At 31.6% G+C, this 24,491-nt stretch overlaps 1 protein-coding gene across 1 annotated transcript; it reads right to left on the reverse strand.

The window, feature by feature from the left end:
- Positions 1–572: 572 nt before the first annotated feature.
- On the reverse strand, positions 573–2,943 carry LOC108346058 (scarecrow-like protein 8). Its single transcript, XM_017584999.2, has one exon. It carries the CDS (start codon positions 2,789–2,791, stop codon positions 845–847), a length of 1,947 nt encoding a protein of 648 aa, XP_017440488.1. The 5' UTR covers positions 2,792–2,943; the 3' UTR covers positions 573–844.
- Positions 2,944–24,491: the final 21,548 nt, after the last annotated feature.

A 24,491-nucleotide genomic window follows, 5' to 3' on the forward strand; every position in this document is an offset into this window, starting at 1 on the left:
TAAATCTGTTCTTACATTTAAGCTCAATTCAAAATACAAAAGATGTGATTATACCAAACAAACTCGAAAAGGAGTTGAACTATGATATGCAAGGCAGTCTTTATATTTTCTGGTAACACTCATAGTCTTGGTGTTTTTTTTTTTGTAGTAACCTAATCTTGAACACCTATAAAATAAATAAAATAAAATGTCTGGGGTTATGATTTTTTTTTCAGGACTCAAAGCTACATGATTCATTCTTACACAACAATAGAACGTGGTAAAATGGAATAACATTCTTACACAACAATAGAACATGGTAAAATAGAACTTGGTTTAGTAAAAAACGGTTAAAAATTTAGAAGAAAAATTGGATAATAGGGAAGTTTGAAATGTAACTAAACCCCTAAAAATGAAGGGTATGAGTGGAGCCCTGATTTGTCGGTAATGTGAAGGCAAACGAAAGCATTGTATGAGAGAGAAGTAAGCTATGTACCAAACAGCAACCAACTCTTTTCACACACTTAAGTGACGATGATAAACAAATAAAAGCACATCAACACAGAGAAGAATCAATAAATGTAACACAAGTCTTCTCGGAATCCAAACACTTCTTTATTAGTAGTTTTGGTAAAACCAAGAGAAGAAGGGTAAAGGGTAATAGGTTAGGGACTTTCCTTTCAGATTTTCTTTTCACCCTATTATCATATAATTTTCCAATTCTATACTCTTTGCCTTTCCATTATCTCTAAACATAGTTAAAATATAGTAACAATGTGATATTTATATATCATATGTGATATAATCATAATAATATTCCAAACTAAATATTAAAGAAGAAAAAAAGGAAAAAAAGTGAGCCATGTTAACGCCAAGCAGATGCTACCGTCAGTGTTCTTCCCATCCAGCCTGAGAAAATACCACCGTTCTCTTCCTTCACTGTCAGTCCCGAGTTGACTCGGTTGTTGTTGTTGGTGGCAGTGAGTCGGGATTTTATTGACTCGGCCATGTTTTGACTCAGTGGCTTTAACTCGAACCCTGCCATGCTCATGCGCGCTCGCCATTTTCCAAACACTTCACAACGCTCTATGCGATCTCTGCCTTCGCATGCTACTGAGTTGTGTAGCTTGCGGGTCAGTCCTTCTTCGAGTCTGACTCGGTCAGAGCTGTTGATGGTGTTATTGTTATCCCTAGATGTCATGGACTCCAATAAGGCACCATAAAACGACAGCGTTTCTGCCACGCGAGCCAAAAAAGGTGCTGTGTTTGCGTTCATCTCCTGCTCCACTATTGTCACCACGCGCGGTGCGAGTCCCTTCACGCGCCGGAGAAGCTCGTCACGAGGATTTTCTGTAGAGACGCTCTCATCAGGGATTTTGTTAAGCTTGAAAGCAAAGTTCACCATGAGAACTTCGTCCTCATTGCATCCCAGCGACTCGCGAGTCAACTCGGTGAGTTTCTGAGTTGATACAAGTCTGAACTCGAACCCGATCCTCTTCCTTTCTGCTAGACGACTCAGCATGTCTCCGACGATGTGTACTCTGTCTTCGCTGCCGCTCTCGGCCACAGCCACTATTTTGAGCGTGACGTTTTGTACACGTGCTGAGAGCGCGTTGATGAGGTGCGGATACTGCTTTCCCTGTCCAATCTCAAAATCCACCACGCAGAATTTGTTTTCGGTTTTCTCCTCAAATGCAGCTTCCAAAATCGCCAGATTCGCAGCCATTAACCCTACCTTAAAGCACATGGAGTTTTCCAAAATCAACTGAGTGGACTCAGCGTGTTCATAGCCGAAAAGCTCCTTCACTGGAGGCGGATATTCCACCGGATTCATCCTGGACTTCAACGCCAACACCATGCAATCGGTTAATTTGTCAGTCCGGTTCGGACCGTTCAACCGGTTCAGGATCTCAGTAACCATGTCATATTTTCCTTCAACAATTGCAGATGCGGCTTCCATGAGAGTCTGCTTTGAGCATCCGGAAGCAGGTGAAGCGATGGAGGAAGAAGATGAAGTAGACGACGTGGTTGATGAAGTCGGTGATGTGGAAGCCAGTTTCTGAACCGGACCGGGACTGATTAAATTCTGATACGTTTCAGACCACTCGCTGGAGGTTATCACGGACGCAGCATCGGCTTCTCCTTCATCGTTATCTTCCAGAAGTTGTTTCTCCAATTCCAGAAGCCGGTGATCCATGATCTTCTTCTCCGGCTCAGCCACCTGAACGGGAACCGGAAGAGGACCAGAAAGTCGAACCCGGTTCTGTGGCATGCCCAAATCAGAGTTCCGATAGCCGAAATTTGGGCTTGGCATGGGCCCAGACCCATTGCTGGGAAGGTTAATGGGCTGGGGACGGAGCTGATGGAGTAAAGGAACACCAAAACGCTGCTGTTGGTAAAGAGAAGGGTTTTGGTTATGCAATTCGGGAAAGTTATCCATGGAAACCTGAGAGAAACTGGTTCGAGGCTTAACGGAACGAAGCAAGAGGTTGGAGAGGACGTGGTTGGGGTTGTTGTTGGGTTGGTTATAGGCTTGGTTATAGGTTTGGTTATAGGTTTGGAATTCGGTGAGGGTGCGTTTACCCATAAGGGTTGGTGTTTGGCGTTGAGCGATCTGCGAGGCAGGATCTAGAAACATTGCGGGGAGGTTCTGTTGTTGGGTTCGGTAGAGAGGGTGGAGGTTTGCGGTGGCAGTCGCGACGCCGTTCGGGTTGTTCATGGTGGCCGCCGGAATGGATCTGCCGGTGAATCCACCCGCTCCGGCGAAATACTCCGACGCCCCACCTCCTCCAGTGAACCCCGGCGATGACATTCTAGGATTCCGCGAAGAAAATAAGGAAAAGGAAAAAAAAACAGTTAAAAGGTTGTGTTTTTGAAGGAATGCATCAGAGAAAAAGAAAGAGAGAGAGAGTGTGTGTTTTAGTTATGTTGTGTGGTGCTTCTTATGGGGTTGAAATGATTCTCATGAATATAACGGGAATGGCAAAGGGTTTTCTTTTATTTAAAAAAAAAAATTGTTTATTATTTATCACATAATATAAAATATTACAATATTCTGTTTTTTGGGGTTTAAAATACAAGTGTGGAATGTTTCGCATCAGAGTTTGTACGCATCGAGATCTGACCGTTGATACTTTTAAGATTCCAAGATTCAGCTGGAATGGACGGCGATTAGAGTGTGTGTTTTGCCAGCCGAAACGCACACCTGTGTTGTTGTTATTTAATAACGAACTTGAATTGGCACGCAACCTCTGAGGCGCGTGGAAAAAGAGAAATAAATAAAGTGAGGATTTGGCAGGGTTGCGATGTTTTGTGAAACTTCTGAAAATCAATGTAAATTGAGAATTTGATAAAGTGTTAGTTGTTAAGAAGGAGATTGCGTTAATCAATCACTCAGTTTTTTATTTATTTATTTATTTATTTTATATTCAGTATAGTTGGTGCTGATAGATTTATATATGTTTTTTTAAAACGGACATTTGATAATGCTTTGGATGTTGATTTCAAAATTTTTAATGTTATAAAAGTTAATAGCTTTAATGATGCAATAACTTATGATTTGTTACTATTGCAAATATGGAATATATCTAATTAAATTTGATTATGGGTGTGGAAGTTTTTTCTAACTTATTCCAAGAAATAATGAACATAAAAGTGTTTCTTTTCTTTAAATTGGAAAATCAATAAAAATACGGTGGAATTAATATGTTTGTTCCATTATTTTTAATTTCTTTCTTCTTTTATTTCCTTAAAACCAAATAAAAAGAAAATTATTTTTCAAGTTCTCTTTTATGTACTTGTTTCCAAGAAATAAGTGATAGAATGAATATACAAATTTAACATGAATACGTATCTTATATCATACAGAATATAAAAATATTTTCGCTTTTAATGTGTAGCTTTTTGGCTGATAAAAAAGTACCTTAACATTTGATATGTTTAAGTGGAATGTACTTTTCCTTAATGAAAATAAAAAAAATATAATATGTGCACCTATAAATAACATATATGTTTGTGAAAAATAAGTTATAATAAACATATAGTTATTTTTAAATAGTTATTCGTTTATCCTAAACAATAATACAGTCACGCTGAGTAATCAAACAAATAATCTCATTTATTATTACATTAAAACATTTACATATACATATATAATATTTTAATAATACATTTAACAATAATGTTTTTATCAATACTGTCATATTTTATGTGTTATGACTTTTTACAGAAATCAATTCTATAAAAATAAGTTTATGTATGTTAAATCAACTTTTCAAACTCCACCTAATTCGAAATATGCACTAAAGTTAACACTGTGTGGATCCTATTTACTTTTAATATGTTTTGTCATTTTCTCATGGCAAACTCATCTAAATTACCTTTCCAATGCAAATTTATTTAAAGAAAACTTCCATACCTTTCACAGTACATCATTTGCATTTTTAACTAAATAACTGTTCATGATTATGTATTTAGTAAATAGATTACTTAAATATTTTTTAATAAAATTATCATATGTGAATTTATATTATAAATTTTGGTATAAAGTTTATTTTGTTAAATTATACAAAAATAAGTTAAGAATTATGTACAGCGGTTACAAATTATTTTCGTAGTTTAAACAAATTTCTCAAGGAAATTTAGATAATTTATTAGTTAAAAAATATTAGTGATATTATCGTCAATCTAAGAAACTAGTCTCTACTGATAAATGTTTTTTTTATATATATATTAAAGCGTTTTAGCTGAATGCAGGAAAGAGAATTTCATTTTTTAATATATCATATTTGTATAAACTCTTTAAATTTCAGAGATAAAATATTAAATAAGTTTTTTAGATGGAAAAGTACACTAATATACCACAATGTAGAAAAATAGATATACAAAATAATGTTGTATTATTTGTGTATAGGTAAAGTGATAAAAGTAAATTAATAAATGTCATAGAAATATAAAAGATATTACTTGGCAAATTTTTTTATTTTTAATGTATTTTAATCAATGTAATGTAATGTAATGCAATGCAACTAACTCCCAAGATAAAAGCAATCATATTAAATTAGCACAAACTTCTCTAAAATTTTAAAATATTAAACGGTAAACACAGTTTTCACTTTTCATATGGAACAGAACAAAAACGGTTTATACGTAACTTTTCCAAAAATTAAGACATGCTTATCCAATAGACTTTTAATTTTGATCTCAATACATATAAATTCATTAAATGACTTTATAATTTAATATAATACAATATAATTTTAATTTACTCTATTTGGATAATTTAGTCTTTACAGATAACAAATTTTTAATTTAACCGGTTAAATATGTATATTTATATTTTAACTTTAACGGTAAAATTGAAATTTATTAATGTCTTAATATATTTCAGTTTTTAAACATCTAAAAATAAAAATTATAACCTCAACTATTCAATTTTTGTTTTAAATATAATTTTGATTGATATTTAAATTTAAAAATAAAAATCATTTAAATATTTAAAACATTGTCATGGTTAGACCTATCTTAACGAGATTTATAATATCCACTATTGAGTTAATATCAGATTATCTATTAATATCTAGTCTTATGTTCAAAATGTATATATTTTGGCATGATAAAAGTTTGTTGAAAATATCATATAAATGAGTGTAAACCATATCGTATAAATTGATTTTGTAAAATTGAGTTAAATTTAAAATTAATTGAATATATTATGTATATTGATCGATTAAAGATTCGACTGCTTAAAAATTTAAAATAAAAAGAATTTTTAATTTTACATCAAAACTTATATCCTATGAAGAAGATGAAGAGAATAAATAAACAGTATTACAGTTGAAAATATTAATATATCTTCTAAAATAAAATAAATATTTCTAGATCTTAAATTTGAATAAAATTCGTAGTGTTTTGATTGTTTATATATATTATATTGAATAGAAGGTAAAAATGATTGAAGATGAGAGAGGGAGAGTGAGGGGCCTGGGTTGAATGGAAAAGCGCTTTTGAACTGGGAAACAGCAGGACCAAATAGGATAAAAGCCTGAAACAGTTCAAGAGGCGAGTCTCCACGCGCGCGTGATGGTGCGTGTCTACAGTTCTAATAATGTCTCTTACTCCTTCCTGGGAATGAATGGATCTTCATTCATAAGTGATCACCTGAGTCGACGACAGTTACTCAAGCAACTCCAAACGCAACAACAACATTAAAAGCAACAAACCAAAAAACTTTCTTAATTTTTCTTAACCATCTTCAAATAAATCTATGCATATTAATTCTAATAATAACGGTAACAATTAATAATTCCTTCCTAAAATAAAATATTTTATTTTATTATATTTTTTATCAGCTATTTTTTATATTACATTCTTAATCGGGACGAGAACTTAATCAAATCGAGTAAAAATAATATTTAATTCCAATTTGATTTGTAAAAGAAGAATTCACAGTTTTATTATTTATTGGATATTTGTTTTTAAAATATTCATAAGTTTTGAAAAACTAGCGATATTTATAAATCTAAATAAATTCTAAAATATAAATTAAATTAAATTACAATTTTTATTATATTTAATTTAATAATATGATTAAATTTTAATTTTAATTAAAGTTATTTTACAATACTAATAATATAACACCTACATTTAATTCGTATAAAAATATTATTATATGAAGCATTTATTATTTATAAATAATAAATACTATAAATATTAATTGTTTATTATTTTTAATAAAATTAAAACTGAATGCAACACTACAAAAATGTATTTAATATAAAAACTTGAAAAGATTCATATAAAAAAATGAAAATAACACTTGTGACAACATTAATGTGAGATAATTATAACGTTAATTCTCATATCAACAACGATTGAGAAACACGTGTGGACACGTGGTCCAATAAAATCTTGTGGCGATGGAAGTTGAGTTTCGTTGCTTGTCCCCGTAAGAAAACCCAAAATCTGGTACACCGGATTTCAATTCTAGGAGCTGGTTTGGGACAACCGGGTACAGGCCGTGTCTTGTGGTGGTTACCGACAGCTGTCGGTCAGTGCAAAGGAAGTGAAGATGTGGTTGAAGATAAAATAGAAATGAATAAGAAAGAAAGAAAAAAAATTGCGTATCATTTTCTCTCTCTTCTCTTCCCTCTTGCGTCAAATGCAAGAAAATTGGGATTCTGTTATTGTGTTGTGACGTAAATGCAGCAAAACTGTGAGATCACGTTAATAAATGTTTCAATTATTATCAAATTATTTTATAGGAAGGTAAATAATAGCATTTGTGTTATTCAGTATTTCTATTTTATTTAACATTCTAAGTAAAATGGCAAGACTTTAGTCCGATACAAATCCTATCTATACATAATAAAAAAAATTATTTGTTATTTATTTCAGGTTGATACATGTTTAAAAAATATTCATAAAGTATTTTAAAATTTACAAAAATTTATAAATATTTACGAATATTTAAAAAAATATAAATACTTTATAAATTTTTAAAATAAATTTAAATGAAATAACAACACATAAGATATAAATTAAATTAAATTTAATATAAATTAAAAAAAATTATTTTTATTTAATTTAATAAAATATAAATTAATGTCTGTTTTTCAGTTAGTACATTTTAGCAATGTGTACCGGATTTTAGTAGACAAAAATACTCTTATATATCATGGATTCTAAATTTTAAGGTTAAGGGTATTTTAATAATTTTCATTCTCAAAACTAAAAAAAAAAAAGAAACCCCAAACCATTACTCACCTCTCACATTCCTCTCAACCCTTTCTCTTTCATCTCTCTCACTCCAATCTTTTCTCTATCATCCTAATATAGCCCCAATTGAAAAAAATTAGAAACACTTGCCGTTAAACAATTTGTCTTTATAAAGAGTTGAGTCATTGACAACTTGCCGTTTAATAGCCAGTGTTTCTGGTTTTTTTCAGTTGGAAACTACAGTATGGATGACAGAAAAAATATTGAAGTGAGAGAGATGAAAGAGAAAGGGTTGAGAAGAATGAGGGAGGTGAGCAAGGGTTTGGTTTTTTTTTTTAGTTTTGAGAATGAAAATTATTAAAATACCCTTAACCTTAAAACTTAGAATCCATGATATATAAGGGTATTTTTGTCTACTAAAACCCGGTACACATTGTTAAAATGTACCAACTGAAAAACAGGTGTACGCGCGTTAGCAAACCCCTAAAATATAAATTAAATTTTTATTTTTACTTTTTTGTGGATAATGGATACCCGCGAATACAAATAATATGATACTGAACCCGATCCGTTTATAGGTGGGTTTCAAAATATCTACAAATATTAATATTCTTCACAAATTTTTTCCGCAGATATCCATAGATACAATCATCCCTAATCACGGTAAGACCTTCAAAAATCGAGTATTAAATGTGGTTGAGTATTTTAAATACTGGTATTCTATTATTTTATTTCAAAAATATTAATAGTATAAATAAAATTTTCTAATAAAGAGTTTCATTGTCTAAGAAGTTTTATCTCTCTAAAACTTCCTTCTTTAAAATTTTCGTTGTCTTTTCTCTAAAAATTTTAACTCATTATTCATTTATCGGAAGTTCAGAGATTGCTTAAGGGTTCCTTATAGCAAGATCTTCATTTCTAACAGATTGATTTCAGTTATAAAATAAGTTGATTTCTACCATTTTCCTTAAATTTTTGGTGTCTTTGCATGTAGGGGTTGTCTTCACTCTTTTGGCGTCTGTGTCTTCTTTAAGACTATCTCTTGGTCATTGATATTGAGGGTATACTCTAATCAAATTGTCATGAATTATAGGAGCAAATAGAAATCTTGGAGCTATAGGAGGAATTTTAGAGTTCTTAGAATCGTTGGAGAGTTAACCAAGTAAGAAAAGCTAGTTTAGCTTATTTGGATTGGTATATATGTTGTATTTGATGTTTGTATGGTAATGTGATGATTGATTTATGGAATTTGGTATGCTGAGTTGCTTTTAAAAGTGGTGTGTTAAATTGAAAACTTATGCATGTTGGTGTGTAGTTTGTTTGTTGATGTGAAAAGTTGTTTATTAATTTGTTTGGGAAGGTAGTTTAGTAAATTTGTGTTGATGTAGTTTTACATAACTTTACTTTGGAATAAATTAGAAGAAGGGTGAGTTTTAAGCATAAAATGGGAGGTTTTGACAAGTCAAATTCTAAAATCTTGGTTTTGGGGAAAGTTTGCAGTTTTGGGAACTGTCTTTAGGCCATTTAGGACTTAGTTGGCCTGGTAAGCGTCTGGTGGAGAACATTTGGTGGTAAGCGTCTGCAAAGAGCGTATGGTAGTGAGCATTTGGTGGTAAGTCTATGGTGAAGAGTGTCTGGTAATGAGCGTTTGGTGGTAAGCTTCTGGTGGAGAGCTTCTGGTGGAGAGCGTCTGGTGGTAAGCGTTTGGTGAAGAGCATCTAGTAGTGAGCATTTGGTGTTAAGCGTCTGCTGAAGAGCATTTGGTAATGAACATTTGGTGGTAAGCATCTGGTAGTAAGCAACAGGGTGGTAAGCATCTGGTAGTAAGCAACAGGGTGGTAAGCATCTAGTGGTAAGCTTCTGGTGGAGAGCGTCTTGTGAGAGCGTCTGGTGACTCTGGGTCATCTAGCAATAACTATGTGGTTTGAGATCTCCAATTCAAGGTTTTGGACATCAGTTTTAGACGTTCTTTAGGTTGTTTTGGGGTTTTGGACCCTTTTCTGAGCTGTTGGTGAGAGTTTCCAAGCTATTTTTCTCGTCTAATGTGTATGAAGTTGTTGTGAAGAAAATTGTGTGATTTGGTTTACGGTGCATATGTTTTGATAATTATTGATGCTTTTGAAATGGTATGAGTATGTTGTGAGAATGAAATATGGGTGGTATCCTGATATTCTACCAACCGTTCAACTCATATCAAGATGAATTGGGTGGCAGAGAGAATGACAGGAGGTATTTACCCTGACCTTTTGGGTTGTAGAAGGAAAGATTAACACTATGGAGAAATAGGTCGAGTTACCCTTGTTTATGACTCTGCAAAGTATAAATACTACCATTGATGCATGGCTTCAGCGAAGTTTATGTCAGCATCGGATCTGGATAATTGAGTGGAGAGATCAAACTGTGATATGATCATGTGTTTGATGGGCTATTGTGAATATTGACCTATGATTTGTTATATTAAATTATAATATGTTAATTTCTTTGTATAGTAGCTTATTATTGCTTTGTGTTGTCTGTTTCTGTGTGCTATAATATCTTTGGCAATTATCACCATTTGGTGTGAGTAAAAAATGTCATAGGTGATAACCTGCCTTTGATGGAGCTGGAAAATACCATCGAGTGATACATAGGATGTAGTATATAGACATATATATAAATGTGGATATACACATAACAGTTTAACTCTTTTGAGATATTATGTGTTTAGGAGGTTTTGTAAATATGTTTTTATTGTTATAGTTATTATTTTGGATAATTGTAATGGTAAATTATCTGTTTTCTTAACTATGTGTTATGTAATATCAAAATATATAATATTTTGTTTATTAAATTAATTATTTTTTAAAATTAAAAAAGATAAAATTAAATAAAGATCTTATTCTTATATAAGACTTTACTATTAGAAGAAAATTTGTAAGGCAATTTATGTAACGTTCCAGATTATATATATATATATATATATATATATATATATATATATATATATATATATATATATATATAATATATATAGCAGTCCACATTTTTAATATAAGAGAACAGTTAGAATAAGATTGTAAATAAGGTATTAAGGTTACAGTCATCCAAAACTTAGTCATAATTTAAAACTTAAACACATTAGAGTGTTTCAAAATGAATAGGAACAACTAGAAATCCTAACGAGACTAAGCTGCAGCATCATCCCCCTTCAAAGCCTGCTCTAGAGGCACCTCATCCACCTCTGCTCACATCCAAGTGGATGATCATTGCAACAGAAACACGACACAAACAACAGACAAACACAAACAGAAGGGTGAGCTAGATATACAAAAATCATGTTATAACAATCACACACAACATGCAAGTTTAATTCAAAGTTAATGAACCATACAACACCACTTGTTACACTTTACACTTGACTCGTCCGGACTTAGAATGATTGTCGAGCTATGGCGGATCATGCACTCGTGGTGGCCTCTACTGCTTTGCAAAGCCATTGCCAATGGGTTTCACCCTACCACACTCACAAGGTTAGTCCTTTGTCACTTACCTTGGGCCATACTAGAAGCATCCAACACTATGACCTCCTGCTACTACTCACGACGTGATTTAATTCTCATATAAAGTCAAACATATCTTTAAATAAAATTTGTTTAAAACATAATTAAATAAATTAAGAAAGTATAAAAATATGACTTTCTCAACTTATCATTAAAAAAATTGAGTATGTTATTTATTAAAAACAAAACTATGAGAATCATAAATAGGAGGTAGAAAAAGTAATTTTAAAAAATTATTGTTGGCCGAGTCCATCACTTTTAAGATTTTTTTTTATCTCACTTCAATATATAATTATATCTATACATAATATTCTTCGTTAAAATATTCTCAAATTGAAAACAAAATTCAAAGTTGTCATTGCAAGACCCATGAAAAAAAAAATATTTATAATAGTAAATTTTAGCATTTTATTAGTAATAATAATTTTAATGGATAGAAAAATATATATTTTGAATATAAAATTATAGTAATTTTAGAAGGAGAGGTTAAAATTTTTGATAACTTATTTAGTATTTTTTTTTTAAGAAAATCGAATAGTAAAAAATGAATAGTGAATAGTAAAAAGTGAATAGTAAATAGTAAAAAATGAATAGTAAATAGTAAAAATAAATTTTCAGCATTAAGATTCCTTAGCATGGAAGAAAGTAGTAGGTAGAAATTAGGATCAGATTTGGTGAGAAAATGATTGAAATATTATTTTTAAATAATATTAAAATAATAAATAATATTAAAATATTAATGAATAGTAAATTTTTTTAACTATAAATAGCCATGGGAGGGAAGGGTATTTTGCACCAAGAAAAGAGGAATCAAGTGAGAGCTTGAGAAATAGAGAAGAAAGAGCTAGGGAGAAATTTTTAGTTGCAAGAAGAGTAGAGGTTCTGAAGGGTTTCGGGGAAATAAATTCAGATCAAGAGGAATCTGGAATAGAGGTAGGGGAGCTAATCTTTCTAAGCTTTTATATTATGATTTAGTACTGTTTTATTACTATTCATGTCTTGAAATTATGTATGAATATTGTTAATGCTTACTGTATGTTTATCTATATTGATATTCGGTGTAAATATTATATGCTGTTGTTTTGAATCTGTTAATAAGAAATTTGTTAAAAACTAGTTGAGGAACACTTTGGCTAAGGAAAGACTTGGTACTTAAGTTGTCCATTGTGACGCACCTCTCTTTCCTGGAAGTCTCCTCGACAAGTTTTTAACTTAAATCTTGTGTACAGATTATGTACTGTTAAATTATCATGTAATATATCTTGTTGGAATATATTCAGTTTGTATGATTTCTGAAATGATTGAAGTTTATTTGATTTGAATTTATGCATCTGAACATGTATGAGTATTATGGAGAAATGTCGTAAGGGTATAATATGAGTCGAGGAATGTGAGTATGGTATGAGTCTCGCGGAGAGATTCTGTAATGTCATGGTATGTGTATGAGGATTATGGGTAGATTTCGTAATGGTATAATATGAGTTAAGGAATGTGAGCATTGTATGAGTTTCGTGGAGAGATTCTGTAATGACATGGTATGTGCGTATATGTTGATGTTGAGGGTCATGAAGTTGGAGGTTATCCTGATACTCTAATAATCAATCAGTCTCAAGTAGAGAATGATGAATTATGTGGTGAGAGGGGCAGGAGGTCCTGGTCTATGTGCCGGTTTAGGACATAGTGAGGGGACTAACCTTGTGAATGGTATGGAGGGCAGAATGTCCTGGTCTATGTGCCGGTTTAGGACATAGTGAGGGGACTAACATTATGAATGGTATGGAGGGCAGAATGTCCTGGTCTATGTGCCGGTTTTGGACATAGTGAGGGGACTAAGAATGACATCACAAGTGAAAAACCTTCCGTTGTATCGCTCATCAACATATCGTTGGGATAAGTGCCTATGGAATATCGTTGGGATAAGTGCCTATTGAATATCGTTGGGATAAGTGCCTATTGGGTATTGTGGAATGAGTGTCTATTGGGTATAGTGGTGTTTATTGGGTATTTTGGTGTTTATTGGGTATTGTGGGACGAATGTTCAATGAGTGTTTATTGGGTATTATGGAATGAGTGTCCATTGGGTATTTTGGTGTTTATTGGGTATTTTGGTGTTTATTGGGTATTGTGGGACGAGTGTTCAATAGGAATTGTGGTACGATGGTATGAGGGTGTCTGACATAATTATTATATGATGTTTGTATCGAAGTAATTATGCATGTCTTATAAATGATTTGTTGCATGTTAGCTCACCCTACTTGTTTGTGTTTTGTGTTTGGGTATGTGCGATGATCGTATAATTCGTTATACGGGAGCAGATGAAGGAATGTCGCCTCACATAGTGCCAAGGAAAGGGAGGAGTAGAAGAACTATAATTAGAATCTTTTTACATGTATAGACTTATATTAACTAGGAAATTTTAAAGGGTGAGATTACGGAATGTTACCGTAAATGTAATGTTAATTATCAAGTGTGAAAATTTGGGATGTTACATTAATGTAAAAAGTTGGGTTGTTACATTAATGTGAGAATTTGGGATGTTACATTGTCATGTGACACCCGGGCACGGAGACGAGGGCGGGGAGTGACGCCGGTGCAAGAAGCATGGTGCAGGGGGCACAGACAAGGAGCGACTCCTGGCAGCTTCGGGTGGAAGGGGTACATGGACGAATCGGACATACACCGGAATGAGAGGGATCTGGAGACTGTGTAGGTATGGGACTATACAGTTGAAGGATAGCTTAAAGGAATTGATTTGACTACTCATATCACCAAAATGCATTTGCTTTTCGGTAGCCTGACTCATAAGAACTCCACGGTTAAGCGTGCTTAGCCTGGAGCAATTCTGGGATGGGTGACCTTTTGGGAAGTTTTCCCAGAAAGTGTGCAAGTGAGGACAAAGCACACTGGAAAGCCTGGTGGTGATCTGTGGGGGCAGTCGATGGTCCCTGTGAGTTGCCGGGGCGTTACAGATGGTATCAGAGCCTAGCCTCTCCCAGTACGGTGTGGTTCGAGGACGAACCAAGCGGAAGCTGGTGGGCATGTGACACCCGGGCACGGAGACGAGGGCGGGGAGTGACGCCGGTGCAAGAAGCATGGTGCAGGGGGCACAGACAAGGAGCGACTCCTGGTAGCTTCGGGTGGAAGGGGTACATGGACGAATCGGACATACACCCCTTAAAGGAATTGATTTGACTACTCATATCACCAAAATGCATTTGCTTTTCGGTAGCCTGACTCATAAGAACTCCACGGTTAAGCGTACTTAGCCTGGAGCAATTCTGGGATGGGTGACCTTCTGGGTTGGTAAGAGATTTAATATTATATTATTTATATTTTTATATATTTATTATTTAAAAAATTAAAATTAAAATTTAATTTATATTTTATTAAGTTACATTTAATTAAAATAAAATTTATATTATATTATATTATATATTTTTTTAATATATTTTAAAAACTTATAAAATATATTTTTTAAATATTTGTAAGTAATATCGGATACTTACATATTTTAAAAAACTTAGTATTATTTTTTAAATGAATATAGATGAATATGAGAATGAATATTTTTATTAAAGATAGGATAAGAGATATATCTTATTTATGCTTGATTTTACCTGTTATCAATTTTAGTGAGAAAAGATACTATATTTCTAATGAGAGAAGATGCTCCACAAATTATATATGGTAGAATAATGATATTATAATTGAAAATATTATGATAGACTTAATAATTCTAGTTTATTTAAATATCAAATTTATAATTAATTTAAAAAAATATACATTATTTTGTTTCAATCCATTTTTTAAGAATAAAATTACGAAAAAAAATTAAAACGAATAATATTTTAAGTATAATTATTGATTCTAATGATATTATTTAATTTAATTTGATATAAAAGAAATTTAATAAAGGTGGATATATGAAGATAATGTGTAATAAATATGGAAATTTTTTGGTAGTTTAATATCTTCCTCTTATCATTTTTCAACAGAAGTTCAATTCTGATAACGTAATGTGTGGTAGCATGCATGTATTTTTGTGTTAGTGATGACTTTAAAAGGGTTTTTAATACGGAACAATAATAAGAAAAACTGAAATGAGTTAGGTATAATTTAATAAGTGTCAGCTTTTCTTATAAAATTCAAATTTTTATTAAATAGGTAATATTAGTTTTGGAAAAAAGAAATTAGATTTTTTTTCTTTTATAAATATTTACAGAAAAACTCCTTGAAGATCTCGGCCTTTCGAGGTGCTTCCTTAAAGATATAGCATTTAAAAAACACATCATTATTGGTTAAGTGTCAACATTAATTTAGGAAATGTTTGTACGTTTTTTTTTTTGAATTAAATATTTCTGTATTTAGTTTTGATAGAATTTTAGATATGGAAAAATGTTAAAGTGTTTCAAGAAATACTTTTCAATGAAATAACCTTTTTAATGCATTACTTTGAAACTTTTGCTACTTTTAGTATTTTTTTTGAATAAGGAAACTTTGTGAAAAAAACATCAACTTCACGTCAGCATTCTCTTACTGTCAAAGCTAATAGATACTTCATGAAAAAATATCAACATAATCATCTATAAGAGATAAACCCAGACCACGATATATACAATATATTTTCTTGTAATTTGAAAAAAGTTTAGATAATATCAGGTTATCGTATGTTAACTATTTTTGAAAACATAAAACATAAAAGGAAAAACTATGTGCATAAAAGTATATATAAGCATTATAAATTTGTATTTGTGCATAAAAGTTAGAGAATTGATATTTATTTTAATCATTTTTAATATTAAAACTAGTATTTATTTTCAAATATAAAAACTATGTGCATTAAACTAAACACTAGTGCAGAAAAGACCTTTAACATCACCCTTTAGACGTAACGTACAAAAATGACTGGTGACATTTTTCGTAAATAAAACAATTGTTTAGACGTCAGTTATGGCGGGGCTCGACGTCTAAAGACTCATATACGTCGGCTCCCCGAATAGACGCCAAAACTAAACGAAAAAATTAAAAAAAAATTCTATTTAGATGTCTGTTATGGGGGAACCAACTTCTAAAGTCATTTAGACGTCTGTCATTGGGGGAATCGATGTCTAAATACACAACCCAGAAATTTAAAAAGTCACTTTTTGACTCCATTTAGACGTCTGATCTCGCCACTCCGACTTCTAAAGTCATTTAGACGTCTCTTATTGGAGAAACTTTCGACGTCTAAATCACTTTTTGACTCCATTTAGACGTCTGTTATGGGGGTAACCGACTTCTAAAGCCCTTTAGACATATGTTATGGGGAACCGACTTCTAAATATCGGCATTAAAACACCGCGAACGCGAGACAACAGTTATACGCATTCATTGTCATCATCTTCGTCGCGTTTTCTCTCTACGGGTTACGTTTTTTAGGTTCGTTTTCTCACTTTTGCACCGTTTTAAATTAATTTTACTCCGATTTCATTACTCTTTGATGCATTATCTTTCATTTGAATCGATTAAAATGTGTTTTCGTTGGGTTTTGATGCAGTTATTCTCGTGTCCTTGGGCGACGTTCTTCGGCGACGATTTCTTGCGTTTTGCACTCTTCAATTCCCTCCACTACGCTTTTAAAACCATCCAATAAAAAAAATGTACAATACATTCTCTTCAACTAAAATATAAAGTTGTAAACTCAAATCACCATGAGTCAGGAGCAACCTCAGAGACGTCTGACCTGTATGGATCAGACATCTATATAGATGTCTGACCTATATAGTTCCGACGTCTATATAGACGTCTGACCTATAGTGTCCGACGTCCATTAACGTCACCCATATAGACGTCGGACAAAGATCAGACGTTAAAAGCCCAAAATAACAGACGTCTAAAGTCCTTTCTGCATTAGTGAAAGTATATATAAGTATTATAATAAGAAAAAGAATGAGACACAAATAATTTTATACTGATTTGATTCTAACGAAATAAATTTTGTATTGATTTGATTCTAACGAACAAATGGTTTCAAACAATTATATATATTTTATTTAAAGTATTAGAAAATAGCAACATGTATGCAATAACACAATTTGTATCTGTAGAATCATTTTGATAATAAAAGATTAATTTTTATGTCATAATAAGCATCTTCAAATATATTAAAAGTTGATTTTACTCATCATTATTTAAGTAAGGAATTATTTGTATAAATCCAAAAAGAATATCACATTGATTATTAGGCTTTTCATAAACCCTATCAAAATAAGTAAAATACATATAGATACCTATTAAAATAAGTAAAATACATATAGATACCTATTATGTGGTAGGGTCCATTCATGTTAACAACATAGATGTTGGTTTTGGACAATTATAAATATTTTCCACTTGGAACACCAACATTTTTTAAATAAAAATAATTTGATGTATGGCTCTTTGTTAAACAATAGAAAGGTGTAGTGAATGAATTTTTAGGATAAAAGAAAACATTTTTCAAAGATTTTTGTTTCTTTGAAAAGCAATATCCAATTCAACTCTATCCTTTATCCTTTACACACTTTTGAGAATTAAAAAGGGTATCCAAGTTGGATTTTTTCATATCAAACTTTGTAAGAGTTTTCTCAAGAAATTCAACTTTTTTTTAAAGTTCTTGTAATCTTCATAATAAAAAATTTCAACTTAAAAGGTTGAATTACAATTACAATAAGAGTTTTTATAAATAATATCCAAAATTTTCCAAATGAGAATCCAAATTCTTGTTTTCCTTTTTTAATTGATTTAATCTATTTTTCAAATCTATATAATCCATATTGAATTTTTGTTTACTTCTTCATGTAATTCTTCAAATGCATTAAGCAATTCATCATACTTTGCTTGAATTGTAGAGTTAAAAGTACTTATCTTGCTTTCTTGGGACTCAACATCAACTTTGAAGCATGTGTTGACATCTTTGTTGTTGTTCTTCTTTCTAAACTATTATGATTGGGCTCTTCAATGCTCTCTTGAGCTTTTTCCAAAGTTTCCCACACTTCTTTTGCATCTTTTCATGTAGAAACTTTGTAGAGTTTCTCCATGATGAGTGCTGATGAGATTATGTATCTAGCTATATAACTATATTGCTTTTTTTTGTTCTCATACTCAATCCAAAAGTTGAAATCTTTTTTAACAAACACATTTTCAATGGTATGCATAGGAATATATGGTCCATTTATCACAAGATCCCACACACCTTTGTCAATTGACTCAAGAAATATTTTCATTCTAATTTTTTAAAATGGATAATTTTCTCCAAAAAATAAGGGTGTTCTATTTATGGATGCCACTTAAGCAAATGTTTGAGAAATATTAGTCATAACAATATCCTTTAATCGATTAATTTTTGAAAAACCAGCTATTGTGCCAAATGTTAAAGTAGATACAATCCATTAACTAAGAAGGGGACTGATTTTGTTCTTTTTCAAAAACTGGTTTCTTTTGCTGTTTCAAAACAATTTTGAAAACTTTCTTTTAATCAATTAACAAGATTAGTATGAAATGCATTACTAAGATTCAAATCAATCACAAGGAAAAATAAGAAAAAGATTTATAATAAGAAAAAGAGCAAGACACAAGGATTTTTATATTGATTCGATACTAACAAATCTACATCCAATTTTTCTAACAACCTTAGCTAGAAATTCTACTAAAGATAAAAAGTTTTAGATTTTAAGTGCACCTACATAATCATATAGCCAAGAGAAAACTCCTTCAATCTTTAATCTTCTTGAATAAACACATTTTCTGTAAAGATAGAATGCTGAAAACTCTCTCACACCATTATGTTGGACTTAGGATATCAAAGTGTTGAAATGAAATGAGAGAAGATGCAAGATTTAGAGGAAAACTAAGTAATTGTCAAGATTAATAGATTATATTAGTGACTTAATCGATTAATATGTCTTAGCCACATTTTTTTTAAAACTTACTGGATTAATCATTATGCAAGTGACTTAATCGATTAAAATTGTCAAGTTTTACATTGGTTTAAACCCTTTAGTTGTCTCTGTTTATGTGGTTTTTTCCCAGTTTGATCCCCTTCTTATTAGAATCCCCAATTGAGTCCTTATAAGTGCTAATTTGAATCAATTGAGCCCCTGCCGTTAAATTTAGTTAACGGGGTTAAGTTTTTGCACAGGTGGAAGATTGATGTGTCAAATTTTTAAGACGTGGCATGGTGAGAGTTGAAACGTGGCATGGTTTAGGCTAGCGTGGAATTTTGGTAAAATGTAATAATATAATATTAGAATTTTTGAAATGGGATTTAGGGTTCAATTAAATTGAATGGGATTAAAAATATGAGAAGTGGTTGTAGATCAGACGAAGGAATGGAGATTAAGTGGTTGTAGATCTGAGAAGTGGTTGTTGATCAAATCCACCCCAATTGCATTTCAGCAAACTGGGGAAAATTGTTCTTGCTTCTACGCCGCGAAGGGGAGATGGTGCACTACCGCGACGTGGGTTTCGAAATCTCTGGAGGAGGAAGAAGATGGAAGCGGTGGCGCGATTATGAGAAGTGGTTTCTTGCAGGGTTTGCGTCACGATCTATGGAGAAGAAGTTCTTGGTGGTTACGGTGATTCTGGCTTTTCTGGATTTGCAAGTGAAGGTGGCACGATGTAGGCTGATGCGATTCTGGGTTGTGCAGCGGTGATGGAGGAGAAGACTCGCGATTTCAGGGAGAGTGGCGATTTGGTTTTATTTTTTTGCGTTTTCTGGATTTTGGCAATTACAGGTGAAAGAAGAAGATCGCGCGAGGAGATTCACGGTGGTGCTCTGGATGTTGTTTTGGGTTTTTCTAGGTTGCGTTTTTATTGGGAATATCAGCAAAGTCTAAGTCTATTAGATTCTTTTCAGATATCAATCTCCTTTCTTCTTCTAGTAATAAGATTCTCCAACCGCGTGTTCCTTTCCAACTCTAAATTTCCCAGATCCATGAGGTTCTTTTGATCATCCTTTGTCCATTTAATGACAGATTTACTTTCATCTTCTTTGCCACCTATAGCTTCTTCTTCCTCTTTTATGAACCCTAAATCCCATTTCAGAAATTCATATTATTAAAATTTAAAAAGTTGCTAAATTCTACGTATTCAACTCTCAGTATGCCAAGTTTTAAAAATTTGACACATCAATCTTCCACCTGTGCAAAAACTTAACTCCGTTAACTAAATTTAACGGTAGGGGCTCAATTGATTCAAATTAGCACTTATAAGGACTCAATTGGGGATTCTAATAAGATGGGGATCAAACTGGGAAAAACCCACATAAATAGGAACAACTAAAGGGTTTAAACCTTTTACATTTATCTATTAAATTTGATTAAGATCATGCCTGGATTAAGACTAATCAATTATTATGTGATTAAGATTGATTAAGAGTGTTTTTCTTGGCTTTACAAACATGTTAAAACACACACTAAGACTAATGTCAATCTATCTAAACAAACACCTCTCATAGCACTTGGACATAATAGAAAAGAACTAATTAATTTTTCTTCTTGACGTAGTAACAATTAAAACATTAGTTATCACTAACGGAAACTGGGCCATTTATGTAATTAATTTAATGTTTGTTCACAAAACATTTAAATTGAAAAATGTATGAAAGTATTTTTGTAATTAAAAGTAAAAATGTTTATGTTAGACCCTAGGACATCCAATGTAAATTTTGAATTTACTCTTACACGTAGTTTCTTTTGCCTCACTTCTCTTTGTAATTTTGGAATTTCTTATTTCTTCTTAAGAAGTGACTATAATGACCTCTTTTATGAATACATTGATGATCCAAAGGCTTTGTTATTTCATTTTTGTGAGTGATTTTGCGTTTGAAGTTTTTTGTTATATTAAATTATGATTTAGAGTACTCCATTGAGGTTAATAATTTAAACCTCAATTTTATTTTCAAAATTTGAAACCATATACATCGGATATGGACAGGCTTGACATAAATTTGCATTGGACATTGCATGGTTTGATGTAAATTTTGAACGCATTCTCCTTAACTTTTATGCATTTACTTATGTTTGTTATGTCTAGGTCCCACGTAAATGTGAAGTTTTTATCCAATGTAAGTTTATGTCACCCGCATCCATGTCAAAGAACTACCTAACGTAAAAATCATATTATGCACTAGTATACATTCTTAAAAAGTATGAGAAATCTTAGAAAGCAAAACTATTAGAAATAGTAATACATTTCATCCATATTATGAGAATCCAAAGAACCATTTAAGGGCTATTGAGAGAAAAACATTTCAACCACATATGCTTATATCAATGATCAACAATAATCTCAATCAACAAAATAGTTGTTATAAGCTCAACATATAATGACTCATTGATATGATGGTAAGATGCAAAGCTAGTAATGTAATTCTAACGACCCCCTCTAAAGATACCTTCACAAGATGATGTTAGCCATGGAACAAGCACATTAAAGAAGAGTTAGAGTCATCCATGCAAGGTGAAACAAAACTTTTTCTCTTAGGTCATCATGGAGTACCTCTAGTAGATTAGGAGTATTTAGACCTTGTAGGTAGGGTCATGTAAGAGGTTGTTATCGCAAGATTTGTGTCTGGGACATTCTCTAGCAGCACTATCCATATTCACTTTAACTCATCCCATGTTAAGTATCTTCCAAATAGCTTGTATTCTTTTCAGGATCTTGTTTGAATGTCAAAGAACTTCAAAATAGATAATTCATTAATGTAATTATTCATAAAAAATTTAGATGAATTACCATTTTGATATGTCGAAGGATTTGTCATAACAAGATGCAAGCTTTGCTTAAACCTAGCATGACTTTGCATCCTTAACAATATTCAATCAATATAAGTAACCTCACCAATACAAATCTCTCTCACAAGAGGACTGCCGACCAAGTTGATGAACTACAAAAATATGATTCATAGTAATAGAAATTGAACTTGGAAAAAGTTATTGAAGTGATGACCAAAATTTAATAGCTATTGGATAGCCAAAGAAAATGTGTGTAATACTTTCCTCTTGTTTGCAAAGTGTAAACATATGTATCATATATGAATACCTTTGCCTTGCGTGTCTTTATACGAAGAAATTTTGTTATGCAAAAGCTTCCATAACATTGGGGTTTTGGTAGAAGGAATAAACTTTATCCATACCAATTTTTTTGGACATATACACACCCACCTAATCAATGAACACACATATAAAGATGATCTAATTTAAATTTCAATATCAAACACATTATATATATATCAAATATACAAATCATAGTTTAATGATATGATCATCATCACATAATCCAAGTTATACGAGTGTATTGTTATTAACATGAGAAGTTATTTAACAACATTTCTGATGAACAACGAAAAAATGAAACTTAATCACATTTCAAATGCACTGTGTAGTTACCATATGACACTTTATAAAAGAATCCAACATATTAATCATATCTTACCAAAGACTAACAATTTTCCTAGGCTAGGATAGTTTATGCACCTACTAGAAAAGCTTCATGCACAAAACTCTTTAGATTTTACCACATGATATTTTTATCTACATGATCAAATCATCAATAAAACAAATATATCTTCTTTATTTATTGAGGTAACATGCTTAATATCACCTCCTAAGACCTAATGTTATTGCAAGTGTCCATACTTATCAAAAGTCACTCACACTATAATGTGTTGTCTCTTGTTACACACACCTATAAAAAGCTACATATCATAAAGGCATCACATTTTATATAACTCATCTCATACATAAATGCTACATATCTATAAAGGATCATACACCAACTAAGAACCACCCACAAATAACCCATATTGTTGAAGATAAGACGATTTTATAGTATATAAGTGGGTGCAAGTCTTATCTTACAAGTCAGTTTTGTTAGGTTGAGTTAGACTTAAAATTCACTTCTTAACATGATATCAAAGCCATGAGTTAAAATCCATCCCAGCAAGATTTGTTGTTTGTTGGACCTATCATTTCACTTGATATTGGACCACTATCGAACCACCCATTAATGTATAGTCCCACGCTCGAGATGTTTATACCTTCGCCAAGGGTGTGTGTTGGAGATTCCACATCGACTAGAGATAAGACAATTTTAAAGTATATAAGTTGATACAAACCTCGTTTTACAAGTCAATTTTGTATGGTTGAGTTAGGTTTAAAGTTCATTTATTAACGCATCATATAAACATCATCATGCATATAATTCATTAATAATATATATTAACACATTCATCATACATAAATAATACATTAACATTTTTCTTGAGCGAGTTGGTCTCACTAAACGACCTTATTTTCAACCTATTTTCCTTAATCAAGAATAAACTTATTTGGTTAAATAATGTTATACTACTTTAAGTGAGATATCTCTTAAAATTAAAAATAAATATGGCTCTTTCTCATTTAAGTTTCCATCCACATTTAAATATTTAAAAAATACACAACGTAAATATGACTTTATTACATTTAATGTAAACAATTTAGTCGAGAAAAAATATTAATATTTTTATTATACTTACTACATTGTGCTATATGTTAAAAGACATAAATAATAAGGGTTAGATGGGTAAAAATTTCAGCGAAAAATATGTTTCCTCTCCATTATCGCACATTGATATGTTTAATAAGAGTTAAACTTGTACCAACATATGCCACTACATAATAAAGTATTATAAAATATATGGTTCAATAATTTAAAAATAAAAGAACCTTAATAATCCGGAAGTTATTATTTATTATTGTTTAATAATGACGATTGGAAAGGATGCGAGAACTATAACCGTTGCCAAATTGCATCAAATATGTATGATGTATTGTTTGCATTAAAAAATGTATATAAAGTTGGCAATTTGAAGAAGCTGCACAAGTTGGATTGTGTTTGTCCAACAACAGTGAAATAGTGGCCACACAATGTGACATGTCTGCAATTTATGCTATGAATTTAGCACACCGTGGATTACAAGGTTGTAGATTTTTTTATTTTATTTTTATTAAAAAAATACACTGTTCTTCTATAAAATCTAATATTGCATCCTAAAATATATTTCAATTTCCATCTTTTGGCACTAAATTTCGAAAATCCTAAATTTTCGATATAAAATGAGAGTTTGAACTGAAAAAGAATGATGGTTGACTAAATCTACTAATTTTAAAATATAAAGACTTATTTCGCTTAACAATGGAGAGAAAAAAATCGAACAAAAACAAATTTCAAACTATAGGGAAAAAAAATACAATA

The sequence above is a fragment of the Vigna angularis genome, chromosome 8, assembly GCF_016808095.1.
Source record: "Vigna angularis cultivar LongXiaoDou No.4 chromosome 8, ASM1680809v1, whole genome shotgun sequence".
Lineage (NCBI taxonomy): Eukaryota > Viridiplantae > Streptophyta > Magnoliopsida > Fabales > Fabaceae > Vigna > Vigna angularis.